This window comes from Amphiprion ocellaris, chromosome 2, assembly GCF_022539595.1.
Source record: "Amphiprion ocellaris isolate individual 3 ecotype Okinawa chromosome 2, ASM2253959v1, whole genome shotgun sequence".
In the NCBI taxonomy this organism is placed as follows: domain Eukaryota; kingdom Metazoa; phylum Chordata; class Actinopteri; family Pomacentridae; genus Amphiprion; species Amphiprion ocellaris.
Genome location: NC_072767.1, coordinates 13225658 through 13240651, shown reverse-complemented (window position 1 = coordinate 13240651; position 14994 = coordinate 13225658). Strand labels below are relative to the sequence as shown.

Here is a 14994-nt window from a genome sequence, read left to right as displayed (position 1 = left end):
GAAAAAAACTACTTTTCTTTAAAAAATAAGAACATTTCTAAGTGACCCCAAACTTTAGAATGGCAGTGTATTTGGATAAATTCCCAACATTTTACAGAGAAGCCGGTGAGGGATTCTTTTGTCCTTGCTACTCCACAAGGAACATTTTTTTTGTTGGACACTGCCCAGATGAGTTAGGAGGTGATAACAACATGTCACATGCATTGAACCGTCAGAGGACACCATGGGTCGTACACGCAGTGTTCAGGTAATCATGTAAAATACGGTGGCAACTGGGTTTTTCCAAATATAGCCAACATCTGTGGTAAAATCACAAATTTGGAATGGCCAAATCGTTCATTTTTGGAAAAGTGGAATTTGGCCATTGCAATGTTGGTTTTTTGAAACAGAACATAACCAGTGAGGAGTGGATCTGATCAGAGACCCTGAGGATATAACCTGAGTGACATAGTAGTGATCTGTCAATTACTAGGCAGCCCAGCCCTGAAACATAACCTGTTTCATTGTCTATTCACCTCTAGACGTAACCATAATTTACAACATGAATATCGTGCTGTATGGAAGGACGCAACGGTGGCCATAAAGTCATTTGGAAAATGTTTACTGAGGTAACAAATCAAGTGATAAGAAGGGTCATTTTTCCACTTTTATACAATTGGACTTCTTTTTGCAACTAGAGGAGTCGCCCCCTGCTGGCTGATGGACAAAAAAAATGCAGGTTTAAAGTCAATTTGGCATTGGCTTTACTATTCAGACCCTGAGTTTGCATCCATCTTTAAATACAGTAAGTTGTATATACAGTCTTTGTGATGATGCTAATAGGCTGACCTTAGTGTAGCAAGCCAGCTCTCTTTAATTCTCGCTAAATAGCACTAAACGCAGGTTCAGCTGAAGATTATGGAAATATTTCTTTAGTATAGTACATGTCTAATTATTTTAATACTTGGGCATGTAATATAATACTACAATATACTATATATTACTAAATATTACATATTCAGGCATGTAATTTGCATAAATATTACATTCTTTAATTTGACAAGAATTTGACAAATTCAAACTGACCGTTAGGAAAAATAAATGCTGGTATGTGTTCTCTTTATATGATCTACTATTCATTGTAATCATGACAATTTATTCTGTTCATGAACATTATAGATGGCATCTAATGAAAAAAAAAACAAAGTGACAATTGAAAAGTGTTTCCTCTTTTATAACAGTGAATAGACTCTAGGAACAGTCCTGCCAGCTCTCCATTCAAAGAATCATGGATTCCATTGTTGTCTATTAGAATAACTTAGTAGATATTTACACATATAAATAAATACATCTTCAGGAATTGTATGCATATATATTTTTATGTGATCGACTCCAAAACGTACATGCAAAGCTACATCAAATGATACATAGTCAGCACTGTTGAAGCCCTTATTGATTTTCTTTTTTTTTTTTTTAATGTGAATCATTTGTTGAGTTATGACATTTCAGGTTATGACAACAGACTGGTCAATCTGTGCCATTTTAAAACCTTGTCAATGCCTTTCAATACTGTGATAAATCTTAATAATTTTTTACCACTTTGTTGGTTGATCCCATGCACTCTTTAAACGTTATATTAGAATGATGAAAAATTAAAAATGTCACTCCTGATGTCCTGATCTTTGATGTTTTGGTGAGAACAATAAGGACTTGTAAAATGCTGAATATATAGATAATAATATTTGTGTTGGTAAACATATAATATGCTTTTGATAAATATGGAAAGAGTAAATATAATCACACTTAATGGTTGCTACATTTTACTGAAAGTATATATTGAAGACACTTAAACATTGCACACCAAATCCACCATTACATCTGTTTATGTCTCAGCCTTATGTAAGCTGGTTAAAACCAGTGTTTTGTTACAGTCTAAAGAGTGAATAATAACTTGTGTTAAAAGTATAAAGTCTCAACTTGAACAATTACATGAAAAGAACATACAAATTTGGCTTTGTTTGTACTCGTCTGATTATAATGCTATGATAAATTTCCTTTGTTACTTTAAATTTAAATCTTACACTTCAAATATGTGCTCCACGGCCTGTAATTACTTTTCCCAGCATGAAATAATTCTCAGAAACCACTGAGGAGCTTGTCAAGTGCTGCAAACTTGCAAGTTCTGTCTCCCATGCTCTTCACTGGTGAATTTGCACTAAACTCAGGTCTGGACCTCTGTAGTGACTCAGCATGCATACATACAGCTTTGGTATTATCACATGGGAAAAAGACAGTTCTTTGTATAAAACCACTGCTCTGTTTACTTGTTATTCTGAGATTCCCTCCTACTTGATATTCCCATCTTAGCAACTTGCAGTTTAGCGGTCGCCAAGGAGCTCGACCGCCGAGCCAACTAGCCAGCACTGTTCTCAAAGACGGCTCTCACAGGATACATTACAACCAAAAGGTGGGGTTTGGTGTGAGTGTGTGGAACAGACAGGAAGACAAAGTTACGTGATAATCATTGATAATCAGTCATGCATTGATACTAGTCCAATACGTTTAACATCCTTTAATTAAAATGACAAAATATTTGGTTGGATTTCACTGATTTAAAATAGCCAACTGTCCATTTAGTTTCCAGACAGAAAGAGTTAGTTAGAAAGTCATACTGAAAATAACTTTGATTCTTCTTTGGAAAACTACAAAATACTTAACAGTCGTACTTGGCATCTGTTTGGATTACACTTGTATGTGCAATGAAAGAAGACAAACACTGTGTTTTGTTTTGCTTTTGTTTTGTAAATGATTGGACATTTTTGTACATTTAAAGCGAACATTGAGGTCAAATTGCCTTCTTGACAAAACTGCCAAAAGTCATATCTCAGTTTGATTATTGGTTTAGTTTACAATGTGACCAATGCACTGAAAGCGTTTTATATGATGTCATGGTTATGTTTAGGCATAGGTGCATTACGAAGTTGCCTGGTGTGTTGTTGACACAGGCCAGAAGCTGTAAAGTAAATGTGAATGAAGTTAATTATTAATATAGCTGTGATCAAATATTATACAGATGAGATCAATCCCCTCAGGGGCATCTGGTGAGGACAGAACCAGCACTAATTAAGGCTAATTTATACTTATGTGTCAAAGTGTTGTGGTACTTAGGGCTGCCTTTATACTGTAGCTATGGAACTGACTGAGCACTGCTTGTTATGGTGCAGCTCTTTAAACCTGTAATTAACTTTTCAGGTTGTGTGAACACTCTGAAATTGTAATGAGCCTACCTGGGATGCCTTGAGTTTCTAGACCAGATGGTTTTAATTATAGAGTGGATGAACTAGAGCAGGGGAAAGACAATGAATGCAAACAAACCTCATTTTTACCGACATTATTGCTGTGCTGTGAACAGAATTTTAGGAAGATGTCAAAAAATGCACAACTGTCAGTGCAGATCAACTATCACAAATCTGTCTAAAGATCTGACAAAGATCCTACAACACTTTGACACACAAAGGGCAGGTTTAGGTTCCTTTTTTAAAGGGATGATCTCTAGAGCATACTTTGTATCTCTATCCAAAAGTACTGACTTTGTGGCCAACTCGAAATGAGTTGTGAGTTTTGCGTATGAACCCATTGAAGAATGTTTTGATGTGGATCTTGACTTCATGTACATTTGAGTGTGTGTTCCTGTATTTCTACTATTAGTGTGAAAACCAAACAGGTTGTTGTGGCTGTATTTAAACTGACATCACTCCTGGAGGCTTTAAAAAGATAGGAAATTGTTGTTGATCCTAATTAAGATTGAAATACAGGAATGTGTGTGTGTGTGTGTGTGTGTGTGTGTGTGTGTGTGTGTGTGTGTGTGTGTGTGTGTGTGTGCGTGTGCGTGTGCGTGTGCGTGTGCGTCGGGTGGGGAGATGGGGCTATTTCATCAGGCAGATTTTCCGTCTAGCTGAATTTGAAACAGAATTTTTAAATGTCCCCCTTCAGAATTTAGATTCTGCAAAATAAAAGTCTTCAAGCTGTCTTAGACAATGGTCGTTTATTAGAAATATTTAATTTAAAAATCATCAAATGTTTCCTATTGTTTTCATGCTGAGCGGCTGCTGTTTGAAAGCTCCCCACCTCCCCACCTCCCCACCCCAGCTCCTCAGACTCCTGCTTAGTTGACCAGGAGCTCCTGGTACTGCTCAGACCGCAGGAAACGCCCGAAGGAGTCTTTCTCCATCAGGGCGAAGATCCTCTTCTGGGCCAAGTCGAAGGTCCCAGAGGAGAGGTCCACCAGGTTCCTCAGGGTCACATCCTTGGTGAAGTGGTCGATGTTCACCTGTTAAAGGGAAGTAAGAAGACCTGATGTCAGAAGTGAGGATGAAAAAGATGTGATAGCACTTATGGAAATATGAATACTGATGCTACAGGAATATGATGAGTAAGTTACTGATGATGAGATGATTCTGGGAAATCAGGAGGATGTTTTCATGTCGTGACAGTGCCAGTTTAGACAGGATGTTATTGTAATGTTTTATTACTAACAGCTCTTTTTAAAGGGAAGGTCTGCTCAGTCATCCTCTGTCTCCACTTCCTGCTGTGAATATGAGCTTTTCCCGCTGCTCTATTCTCCTCATCACTTCTGCTTTCCCACACTGTCAAAATCATGTCATTCTGAATTTCAACGTCTCTCACCCACATTCTTAGAGCCAATCTGCCCCGAAACATTGTTCTTTTAACTCTTGGTAATTCCTTCACTCTCCTAACCCTCCCTCCCATCTCCATCTGATCCGGGTTGTCCAGAGCATCTCAAACATTTTCAATCATCTGCTGTATCTGCTGACTTTGCTTCATCACCACCAGTGCTCCAACTCTGGAGGTTCCTGTCCTCATCTCCTGCCTTCACTTTGGACTTCACTCTATGATGTTGCTTCTCACTACAGTCTAACAAAAAACATTTAAATTTGGCATGATGCTCATGTCTCTTTTCCATATGATCTGTCATTATTGAACCACCCAGGTGGTAATGTCCAAATTATAAATAAAACATGTCCTGTTTAACAGTTTATTCCAAGGAAAAGACCCAACAAAGATGACAACTGGCTTAAAACAGCAGCGACTTGTCATAAATCAGAGTAAATTCTAGTAATAAACATTGCTCTTGTGAAGCAAAAGTAATTTTGGATAAAACAAGCAATGATAAATTAAACAGTCAATTTGTGGGTGGCATTATCTTCTTTAATTATCAAGTGGACAGTAGTGAGATGTCATAGACGAGGGGAGAGAGATGTTTTTGGACATTCAATACTGGTTTCAGGCTGGTTTTAACTCTTCAAACACAGCAATGCACTCAACAGGATGACCCTGTAAGGAGTTATTTATGCAAAACAATGCGACATCAAGTTGTTGTTTTTTTCACTGCTATGACCATGTCACTGTACTATTGTGAACCTGAAGCTTTAAGAGTACATTTATGGTACAGTGACAAATACTTGTGCTGTTGATTTTGTGGATGGTCATGCTTCATGGTGAATTAAAAGGCATCGATGGAACAGTGGCATTGATGGAAAAAAAAAGAAAAAGTCAACCCTTTTGAGAATATAATGAATGTATAAAGCTACAAGGTAGTTTTGAGCTGATTCTTACACCAAGCAGCTCAACCAAAGCCTCGAACCCATTCGTTTTGACAAAAATAGTAGAAAAAATATACTTGTCCATCGGTTGGCAGTCACTTGAGCCCTTTGACACCAGCAGCTTAATGGAAAGAACATTTTCCCTCTGGAATAAAATGAAAGTTCCTCACCCAGGATGGAAGTGCTTTAGTAAATGTGTTGTGCAGGTGTGTGTGTGTGTGTGTTTGTAACCTGACTGATCTCATGCTGTGCTGCTCAGTTCATTCTGTTCTGAACCTCATCTGCTTACACTCAAGCAAGCCTGTATTTATTCTCTTTGCACATTTGTTCACTGATTAGATAAATACTATGTAGATTGTTCAATAGACATCTAATTTGTCTCCAACTGTTTTGACTTTCTCTTATTTTGTGTACGTGGCCAACTGCCTAGTAAACATGTAAAGCAAAATGTAAAAATTCTATCTTACGGCCCTCTTTCGAGCGGATGTAAATTTATCATTTAAAGCTGAACTGATTTGATCTTAGATGCTGAAAAAAAGCCACATCCCTGAAAGCATTAGTCTATTTTGTAACTGTTGTTAATTGCAGCAGTGCAGAATTGGCTGCACTGAATTTATTTTCTAAAAGTGAATGGTCGGAGTTAGTCTTTGTGCCGTTTTCTTTGAAGTCAGAGATTGCAGCCAAATAATGGGCAAACCAGCTTCAGCGACTGTGATTTTATACAAGTTTAAACTCACATTTGGAACACTGGTTCACACTGGGTGAAGCGAATTACACATGACGAACTTGAAGATAAACTATTTATAATCCCTTTGAAGCTGAGATGGTTTATAAAAAGGGGGAAGTCACAGGAGTCCCTGACCTCTCTGGGTCCCTCAGACTGGATGAAGTTTTCGTAGATCTTCTTGGCCTTAGTAGACATTTTCACCGGGTTCTTGGTCTTCTTGAAATCCTCGCAGGCCATCCAGAACTCGATATTCTCATCACTGAACTCAGACTGCAGGAAGCTACGGAAAGCAGCCAGACCATCTTATGGAGGGAGACGGATGGACAGAGATTAATTAATATAACATAGGACATGGTACAACAAATCATTATCTAAAACCCCTTTTTTGGTTTATTTTGAGTCACTATAACAGTCTAATTAAAATAGAAATGAATTTAGGTGTGATAAAAATGGCTCTCCAAATTGTGAGTGAAATGTCCCACTCATGGAAAGGCTACAGCAGGACAAGGGTAAAAATGAAAACACTCATTGTGTCTACGAACAAAATCTATTATTAAATGATGAGACTGTGGGTGTGCTGTGAATGAATCCCCTCTTAATTTGGTAAACTGTCGTTTCACTGTATGAAATAGTTTTTCCATTCCATGCTGAGACAAAGAAAAGAAATTACTTGGAATTCGAACAACATGAAGCAATCTCAATGTATTATAACTGCTCTGATTACTTAGAAAAATGTTTAACACAACATGACAGCAACAAACAAAAAAACAAACAAAACTAAAGAACAATTAAATGTTTGAGTTTTCCTTTCATTTTCATCCTTTCTTAGCCTATATAAAATGGGCACCATGATTCTACAGTGTATTCTACATAACAAATGATGGAACTGATAAGAGATTTGGCAACAAAAACTTTAACGACAACATGACTTCAAACCCAAATGCAGTCTGTGAGAAAGTTGACACTTTTTTTCAACACCTGTTTTCCAGCCGTGACACTGCTGTCTCTCATGTACCAGATGCCAAATATCACTTGTGACTTTTTCCATAATATTCCTGTCATGCTTAAATAAAGCCAGAATGTAATATTTACACGTTGGCTCAAAACGGCACTATTTGATCTGTGAAACTGGCAATGTTACACATTCCATGCCTGAAGAAGGGCATTGCATGATGTGCAGGTGTGAAGTAGTGGAAAATAAGATGACAAGCTGGCAGATGTAACATAATTAAACTGTGACAACATGACACTGGATTGCTATTGTTATTCATGAAAAAGTGATGAAATATGTATTTATGGTTTAATTTGATTGCATAGTTTTATAAAGCTTTCTAGATGAACCCAGAAAAGAGATTCCTTGCATCATAAAGGGAGTAAAACTGTCCAAATTGTTCTTTAAAACTTCTTAAAAAGTGATTCTAGAAATGACAACCCATTTTTTTAAACCCATTAAAAACTAAACATCTATTGACAAATACATTTCAGGAATGTCTAATAACAAACAAATGCATTTCTTGGACAAATCTAACAGCAGAGCGGCTATGATAAACCAGCGTGATAAAACATCCAGTTATTTCAGTGAAGACTATTGTAATTTAACACAATGCCAGTGAAAGGTCCCATTGTCTGAGCGAGCATGTGCTGCAGATGATAAGCGTTCTGTTATGGCCTCAGGCTTTTATCTTTGATCTAAGTGCTTAGTTTGGTTCAAAATAGCACTGAGTTGCAATCAAGCCTCAACTTTTTTTTTTTTTGTTGTTGAAAGATCTTCAGTACAAGGACATACAAAAAGAGAAGCACACACACGCTCAGACACTGATGACAAGCTGTTTGTATGTCACAGCTGCAACTACCAGAGAAATGATGTGTTAGGCGTTCTTCTTGTTTATTTTATTTCATTTTATTATACACTACTGTTCAATAGTTTGGGGTCGCTTAGAAATGTCCTTATTTTTGAAAGAAAGGCAGTTTTTTGAATGAAGATAACATTAAGTGAATCAAAAATACAGTCTAGACATTGTTAATGTGGTAAATGACTATTCTGATTCAATGTTTATTGCATTTAAAACTTTCCATCTGGTTCCATCCAGCACGTTTCTCTCAGTGCGATTCCTCTCAACACTCTCTTGCTAAGTAGTTATCAGATTTCAAGTTGTCAAACCTGCCAAAGCTAAAGCCACCAAATTTAATCTCTTTTGTATAAAATACACTACTGTTCAAAAGTTTGGGGTCACTTAGAAATGTCCTTATTTTTGAAAGAAAGGCTTTTTTCCCCCAATAACAATAACATTAAATGAATCAGAAATACAGTCTAGACATTGTTAATGTGGTAAATGACTATTCTAGCTGGAAACAGTTGATTTTTAATGGAATATCTACATAGAGGTACAGAGGAACATTTCCAGCAACCATCACTCCTGTGTTCTAATGCTACATTGTGTTAGCTAATGGTGTTGAAAGGCTAATTGATGATTAGAAAACCCTTGTGCAATTATGTTAGCACATGAATAAAAGTGTGAGTTTTCATGGAAAAAATGAAATTGTCTGGGTGACCCCAAACTTTTCAACAGTAGTATAAATCATTTTACTGCCATGCTCTGCTAGATTTTCATGCAATAAATTTCAATAAGTTTTAATAAATTTTTCTCACTGTTCATAAGCGAAATAATCTGCATAATTTCGCCAAAAGTAAAAATCAGAAAAATTCCCGTGATTAAAACCTGCACATTCGCTCAGAAGCTTGCTCTAGTGTCATCTTTTTTTTTTTTAATCTCCGAACAGACATACATTATGTTTTCTGTTGCATAATATAGGGTGCATTATGTAATTTTTAACTTTAAAGCAAAGGCGGGGGTCGCTTCTTGTATGAGAGGAAATAACTCACAGCGACTCTCATGGGACTTAACAAGGGAAAAGCTGTAAAGAATAATGATAATGTAAAATCTCATGCAGATAAATAATCACAGCACAGCGGTTAGCAACAACCGTGCAATAAATCACCGCTGGTGGAATCATTTAGACTTGCCCCCTGGAGATGCTACCGTAACACACATAACCTTCATGGGCTGGTACACACAGATACATGTGAATGTTCATCCAAGCATGCAGACACTGGAGAATTATGCATATCTCTGCCCTACACTGTGCTGAAGGAGCCACTTAATAAGGTCTTTTGCCACCCACTGAGCTCTGTTTCCGTGTTCCCATATGAGAAGGTCAGTAACATCTCTACTTGGCTCTGTTTTGATGCACAGGGGCAACTTAAGTGACTTTTCAGCAGGAGAGTTTACACGTAGCTCTAAATATCATTAACTGTTAGAGGTAATCATCGGTCTTGTTGCCTGGCTCTCAGGCTGTCTGTGCACTTTGTGAGGTAAACAGTGGAGCCAGAGGTTGGTTTCTGGTATGTATGGTTGTTGTAAAAGTGTTTTCCACTATTAAGCAAAGCTTACATATTTCTCAGTCTGCATGTAAACTGTCTGAATATAACACTATTGGCAGGAAATGTTATTATGTAGGAATTAGATTTTTGCAAATATAGTTATTTTTAGAATTGTGACTGCTTCATTACTTGTCAGGATGAGGTTCACACTTTCTGGATTTTGTTGCATGGACATTCATTGATGTAAATAAGGAGCAAGTCTGTATTTTAAGAGTAAATTTTCATTTGGAAATGCTTGTGCCGTTTCTACTGTCTTGATTTTTGCTAGTTTATTTTGAACATTTCAACATAAGACGAAAACAACAACAATGAGACAGACAATGACAAGACAATGAATAAGTTGCTCAAAAAGGAGTGGGAAGAAGTCAAAATCGATCCAATCCCACCCCTTCTCCTTACATAAATGATTGTAATTCTAATCTTCCTGCTTCTTCCAAATACTACCATTTATAAACAACAATAACAATACCAGCAATAACATGATTTATAATGAATAAACGCCAATATGTCCATCTACATTTACACAAAAGGACCGAACAATAGCAAAACACAACAGAAAGAAAAGCTCCAACTAATAACATGGATAAATAAATACAGAAAACAAATCATTAAAGAAATAAATAATTAACCTGGTGATTGTCACACCCCCACTTCATCCCTGTACCCTGTGAAAACATGATCTTTATCTTTATATTCTTTTACATGTTTGGACATTGCTTTATCTCCTCACCAAAACTGTTCCAGAATGAAATACAGAATCTTTTTCTGTTTGTACAAATGTTGTTAATTTTGACGTTGTATTTTCCTCTTAATCTTAGTCTTGTAAGCAGGGTGTGCACACGTTCTGTATATAAATGAGGCAGTAATGAAAACCTTCTAATCGTTATCTTTATCATCTGCCATTAAGACACAGATGTCTAACGAGGCACACATTGTGTAGCTGTTAAGGAAACCAAACCCTGCTAGGTGTGCTGTGCCTCTTTAAACAGTCTACATGACAGACCCTGTACCTCAGGGATGGTACGTTTTCCCCCTCAGCAGTGGTTAAAGTTAAACCAAAGTGCCAGCTGTTGCACAGTGAAGACCACAGCTTTGCATAATAAAGCATAATGATGCTCTCTGGGGGTTGGTTGTGGGCAGACAACAAGTCAAAGACAGTCCAAGAAAAACCTCAACTTGTGAAATGTGTTGGATTGTTGGTGTTCATTACTGACATATGAAGGCGGAGGATCAGCAACGTTGCATGTTTCAGTTTTTTTGAAGAAAAGAGTTAATAAAGTAAAAGAAAGTAAAGAAAAAACACCCCTTCATTAAAGTGAGGAGCAGGTGTTGCAGCTCAAAGGATTTTAGAGGAATGTGACAATAATTGGTAACAACACATCAGAAAATAACCAAAATGTTAAGGCATCCTTTTAATCATCGCACACAAAAACCAAGAGTAGCAGGTGTAAGGAAAAGTTTGCAGGCAGTTAGTGTAAGTCAATGCAAAGTCTCCTTCACTAAGTGACAGAAACGAGTGTGTGTGAGTGTGTGAGAGGAACAGAGAGAGTAGAGACGAGACCTACAGCTGTTGTTCAGGACTCGGTCCAGACTCTCACGCCACTGAGCAGCCTCGTCAGGAGTCGGCCTGCACACAAAAGTCCTCAGTTCAGTCGGGAAGTTTCAGCAAATACTGGTTAAAAGTATCCTGACAACTAACAAAAGTTTCTTGATGGAGCGCTTTGCACATATTTTGGGAAAATATTTTGCATTCAGATCAGGCAGTTTATTCTGTCGTTGCCTCTAGCTGCTATTTGAAGCTAAATATTTAGCTTGTATGAAATGTAGTTGATTAGGTTAGCTGCTGATACAGAACTCCGAGGTGACAATACAGGAAGATATAAAATGATGAAGTATTTCTAACTCTTGATTGCTCCTATTAAAACAGTAATTACTATTATAAAATGTTTTTTTTCATTATTAACAAACATGATCTAAGTGAACCTTTGATGCACTGTTGCTGAAAAGCTTCAAAAAGTAAACGATCAGTACAGTGGTCATGTGATTTATGTTTCAGTCCCACAAAGCCAAATTAAAACCAATTATATTCTATTCTGCTGAAAGACACTGAAATGAAACAAATTCAAAGACAAGTTTAAAATATTTAAAATTAAGCCTTTTTTCTGTCACCCTTAAGGGGGAAAATTTCTAGACCATGTTTTTCAAATTTGAAAATTAGCTGAAAAGACCAATGACAGGCCAGTTAGAGGTGGCTTCAGGTGTCTTTGCCAATAAAAGGTAAAAAAAAAAAAAAAAAAAAACTTGAATATGAATTACAAAGGTCAGGAGGGTTTCTGCTGTTTCGAGACAAATAAGAAAGCAAAATCAAGTCTCCACTAAAGCCTCAGCAACCCCTCTAAAAGCTGCATTGGTACATTTTGAATTAACAATTATTCTGCTTTTATCAAACTAAATCACAGAAAGTCTTTGCTTCAGCAGCTCAACAGGACTTGCTTATTTCACTCACATACACTACCATTCAAACGTTTGGGGTCACCCAGACAATTTCATGTTTTCCATGAAAACCCACTCTTTTATTCATGTTCTAACATAATTGCACAAGGGTTTTCTAATCATCAATTAGCCTTTCAACACCATTAGCTAACACAATGTAGCATTAGAACACAGGAGTGATGGTTGCTGGAAATGTTCCTCTGTATCCCTATGGAGATATTCCATTAAAAATCAGCCGTTTCCAGCTGGAATAGTCATTTACCACATTAACAATGTCTAGACTGTATTTCTGATTCATTTAATGTTATCTTAGTGGAAGAAACATCTTTTCTTTCAAAAGACATTTCTAAGTGACCCCAAACTTTTGAGCGGTAGTGTAGTATTTAAAAAATAATTTCCTTAATGTTAAAAACAAAAACCGAAGAAAACAGAATTGCACAGTTTCTCTACTTTCTCTTACGATACAGCAGTATTAGCGTATAGTAGCTTTAAACAAAAGCAAAGCTCAGAATCTGATACATAATTAGCCTGTGACTGAGTCTGTTGAAGGTGCTGTAACAGTGAAGCACATAAAGATGGGCACATGTGATCCCACTCAGGGTCTGGAGCGCTTTAATGTCCTATGATCTGCACATTTTCCACCTGCTTGAGGCTCCACTTTCCCGCCGGTTATCTGCTTAGCACGCAGGCAAACAAGCCCACCTCACAGACACTGAGGAAAACACTCACTTCTGCAGCTTCTCTGGCTTCTTCTCAGTCTTCTCGGGGTAGGGGATGATGAGGTCGATGGCATTTTCTGGCTTCTGCAGTAAAACTCCCAATTTGGACTTGATCTCCTTGGCCCTGGGAGACGGCAAGCAGAAAGAGATGTCAAATCTTCATTTTAACACCAAAGGTAATATTAATGTCAGGTAGAAGACACCTACAGTAAATTTGTAAACATATCAGCTGACTGATTCAATAAATAATAACATGTTGTTTTACGTAAAATGACAATTAAATGGTAAAATTAACTGTTGAAACTTTTACTCTGACTTGATTGAAGGATGACATTTACTTCTAAATCCTCATGTCATCAATGGAACAGAATTAATTCAGCTTCTCTTTACATTATTCAGAATGTAACAATATTATATTTACTGTTTTGGAATTGAAACAGGAACATCTGAACATTACTGCTGTTTGAATTTTATTACTATTCTATCAAATGTTTCAGCTTTTTTAAAATTCCGTTTGACTCTGCCTGACCTCCCCTCAGGCTCCAGTGTCGAAGTAATACTCTCTTAGAGAGTCTAATATCAAGTCTCTGTTGAATAAACTGCAAAAAAATGATCCAAGGTAGCATTAAATCTGCCACAACACAATTAAATCTTCTTTTTGAGGTCAAAAAGGCTGTTTGAAATAGGCATTGCCAGGAAAATGAACTTCAGATGAAGTTCAGAAAGAGGAATTTTTAAGCTTCTCTCTTTTATTTTTTTCTCTTTTTACACATGAAACAATGCAAGCAACATAAAGTTAGAATTGGTTTTTCATCTTTTTTGACAGTGTTATCAGGATCGCTGCTATGAGGTTTGACATTTAATCCAACATTCTGGGAACCAAACACCATAAGAGCAACACGCAGTAAAGATGTGACAGTAAAGGGGAATGAAATGACGAGATCTCACCTTTCAAGGCAGGTCTGGGGTAAGGCAGCTAATCCTTTACACATTTTCCAGCGCTTTCAGTTGCAGTACTCAAAACAAAAATTCAGCGTCCCTGTTGTTAGCCTTCTGTGAGTCTCAGAGTCCCTTTTGCTTTCTGACTCTGACTTCGAGCTCAAGGGAAGTTTTATACGGCCGTCCTTTGGGCTCGGGGCCAGCAGCTAAGCCAATCAGACTGGAATGTGTAGAACAGGGCAGCTGAGGAGCTGGGATGAGGAAGGGTAGGTTCACATGTGAATGACTGTTTGCTTTGAGGTTTCAATTAACCAGCAGATGCAGGACTATTGAGTTTTCTCTCATACTAGATCAAACGGTTATTTAATTAAAAAAAGATTTGATGCTTTGGTGCTATAATCACAGCATGTTCTACATCTTGTGAATAAGTTTGTAATATTTTATTAATACATTTGTAAATAACAATTTTGCATTCATTGGTTAATTTGATTTTGTATCTATTTGGTCTGATCTTCAACGTGCCATATGTTTCTTTTCTTTCTTTTTTTTTTTTTAACCATTCTACTATTTTCTCCTACAATCCTGGAGAAACAAAAGGTTGTTTATATAAAGGCTTGGTTAAGTTTAGACAATACATACATTAGAAACAAGAAAAATTAGATTTTTAAAAAATGCTTGCTTTGGTACGATATCTGAATTTTTATCTCAATGTCAGAAACAAAACTTTTTTTATTTAGAGACAAAAACTATTCTTCTACAAAACTGTTATTCTTTTAACCAAAGCAGACAGGCCTCTAAAATGTTGAGTGTTGTCTAAATCACAGTAACTGTCCAAGATGTTTGGGCACATTTAACAACGTTAATTGGCAAAAATGTCTAAATCAGGAATTTAAATGTCTGACATAAATCTGGTGTCTAAATCAGGATCTCTCCCAGTAAAGAAACCAGATTATTACTATTTTACCAGCTCTTGAGTTCACCTTTTATCATCTGACTGCTTTCATATTCAGCGCTATATTCTAGTCTGTATCAAGGAATTCTCTAAAATAACTATAGTTACTTCAGAGGTGG

The 14994-nt window shown here is 36.9% G+C and overlaps 1 protein-coding gene across 1 annotated transcript; it reads right to left on the bottom strand.

The window, feature by feature from the left end:
- Positions 1 to 1197: 1197 nt before the first annotated feature.
- rgs5a (regulator of G protein signaling 5a) lies at positions 1198 to 14087 on the bottom strand. The gene is made up of 5 exons (XM_023289227.3): positions 13933 to 14087; positions 12995 to 13108; positions 11338 to 11399; positions 6466 to 6632; positions 1198 to 4309 (listed from the first exon to the last, which is right to left on the bottom strand). Exons 1-5 carry the CDS (start codon positions 13974 to 13976, stop codon positions 4145 to 4147), a joined length of 552 nt encoding a protein of 183 aa, XP_023144995.1. The 5' UTR covers positions 13977 to 14087; the 3' UTR covers positions 1198 to 4144.
- Positions 14088 to 14994: the final 907 nt, after the last annotated feature.